General features: G+C 37.8%; 1 protein-coding gene across 1 annotated transcript in view; it reads right to left on the bottom strand.

Moving 5' to 3' along the window:
• LOC107672859 (glucocorticoid-induced transcript 1 protein-like) overlaps window positions 1-1,482 on the bottom strand; it is a 4,934-nt gene extending 3,452 nt beyond the window's left edge. The window contains exons 1-2 of the mRNA XM_016466234.1: window positions 1,298-1,482; window positions 1,055-1,204 (exon numbers count right to left, since the gene is read on the bottom strand). Of these exons, the coding sequence (XP_016321720.1) occupies window positions 1,055-1,198 (144 nt within the window). The 5' untranslated portion in view covers window positions 1,199-1,204; window positions 1,298-1,482. The remainder of the gene's footprint in view (window positions 1-1,054; window positions 1,205-1,297) is intronic.
• Window positions 1,483-1,872: the final 390 nt, after the last annotated feature.

The raw sequence follows: 1,872 nt of genomic DNA, 5'->3' as shown, positions 1-1,872 counted from the left end.
CTGGAGATCATGTGACACTGAAGACTGGAGTAATGACGCTGAAAATTCAGCTTTGATTAATAGGAATAAATTACATTTTAAAATATATTAAAATAGGAAACCATTATTTTAAATTGTAATAATATTTCACAATATCACAGTTTTTAGTGCATTTTTTATCAATTATATAGAGCATTGAAGAGACTTCTTTAAAAAAACAACAAATTTTTTGTTTATAATAAAATATTTTAGATTAGTTTTTAGGCAATTTTTTTAAATAAAACGGATAGTTCCGGTCCTTGATTCTGATTGGTTGAGCCGCGTTCGAAGCTGTTGTAAATTACTCTACAAACATACACCTTTATTTACGTTTGTCTGTTGCTTGGCAACCACTTTGTTGCAACCATAGATATATATACACGTAGATGCCTCATTAGCGACTGTTTCTATGTGTCACTATACTTAAGCTGTCTGCCATATTGTAACGGTCGACTTGATGTCATTCACCATAGTAATCACTGAATATTCGAAAGATGCCACAATCCTGCACAGAACGGCTCAACGGCTCTGTGAGAACCTACAGTATGGTGAATGACGTCAAGTTGACCGTTCCAAGATGGCGGCCGCATCTATGTGCCAGGAGCCATCGAAATGGGGCATCTATACATATCTATGGTTGCAACCACAACTGATTCTGAGGAACTACATTGTTTGGTGGAAGAATGCTGTTTTTATTAATATCATTACACTTTATTTGCTCTGTTTTATTCTGTGAAACCTAACTACGTATATGGAATAACCGTTTTATAAACGCAATAAGCCCCTTGAAGCCGTGGTTTACAGTGAATTTATAACAGCTCCGCTTCGCGTCGTGCCTAACAACGCCCCTTAGCTGTTATAAATTTACTGTAAACCACGGCTTCTTGGGGCTTATTACTTTATTAAGTACAGTATAAAAATATAAAACATCTATATTTTTTCACCAAATCTGCCATTGTACTCAATAATATGCATTTGTTTTTCATGCTAAACATTTGTACGTAATGTGATTAAGTCTTTAGGAGTGTGCCTGCACCTTGAGCTCCTCTTTCTCGCCGTTGTCTTTGATGAAGACTTTCTCCAGCTCATGGTTGATGCCCTCCATGCTGCTGGGAACCCTGGAGATGGAGGCCTTTGGCACTGTGATGTTGGACAGCGGCATCTGTGCTGACTTCGACATGGATGACTGAACACGGAGACGACACAAATTCACATTTAACTAACTGCACAGAATTTGCTGGATGTGTTTAGTGCATACACTGATGTAATGTGTGCGGACCGGAGCTTGGCTGGCTGTGCTGATGGTAGTGGCAGTAATGGAGGTGCTGCTGCTACAGCAGTGGAGGGGGGAGAGACGCTCTTTACTGTCCTTACACTGCCGGCCTCCGCTCTGCTTACTGCGCTGCAGCTGGAGCCTGAGCTTAGCGATCTGAACGTCAAAGAGAGAGAAACATTTATTCTAAAGTGACGGATACAGATACACACATACAATATATGATATAATAAAATAAATGCATATATGTGTGTGTATAGATGAGACCGAGAGAGGGGCACAGAATTGGCTAAAGACCTCGAGCCAGGACTCAAACTCAGGTCATATGAGGCGCAGCTGTGAGTGCTATCCATCCCAAATCTATATGACATGGCCAAAATAAAAAGCTATATAAAGACAAAAATAAAATAAAAGAAAAAACTAAAAATAAAAGAAAAATAAATAAAATTAAATAACTGAAAATAAATAAATAAATAAAATAATAATAATAATACTACAAATAAAAGGCACAGTACTGCTAAATGTCAGAGTGTTGCCCATAGTCCCCTTTGGTCTTCCATAATAATAAATATAATCATAGA

The sequence above is a fragment of the Sinocyclocheilus anshuiensis genome, unplaced genomic scaffold (assembly GCF_001515605.1).
Source record: "Sinocyclocheilus anshuiensis isolate Anshui unplaced genomic scaffold, SAMN03320099.WGS_v1.1 scaffold132, whole genome shotgun sequence".
In the NCBI taxonomy this organism is placed as follows: domain Eukaryota; kingdom Metazoa; phylum Chordata; class Actinopteri; order Cypriniformes; family Cyprinidae; genus Sinocyclocheilus; species Sinocyclocheilus anshuiensis.
Note: the sequence above shows the minus strand (reverse complement) of the source record. Positions and strands in the feature narration are given on the sequence as shown.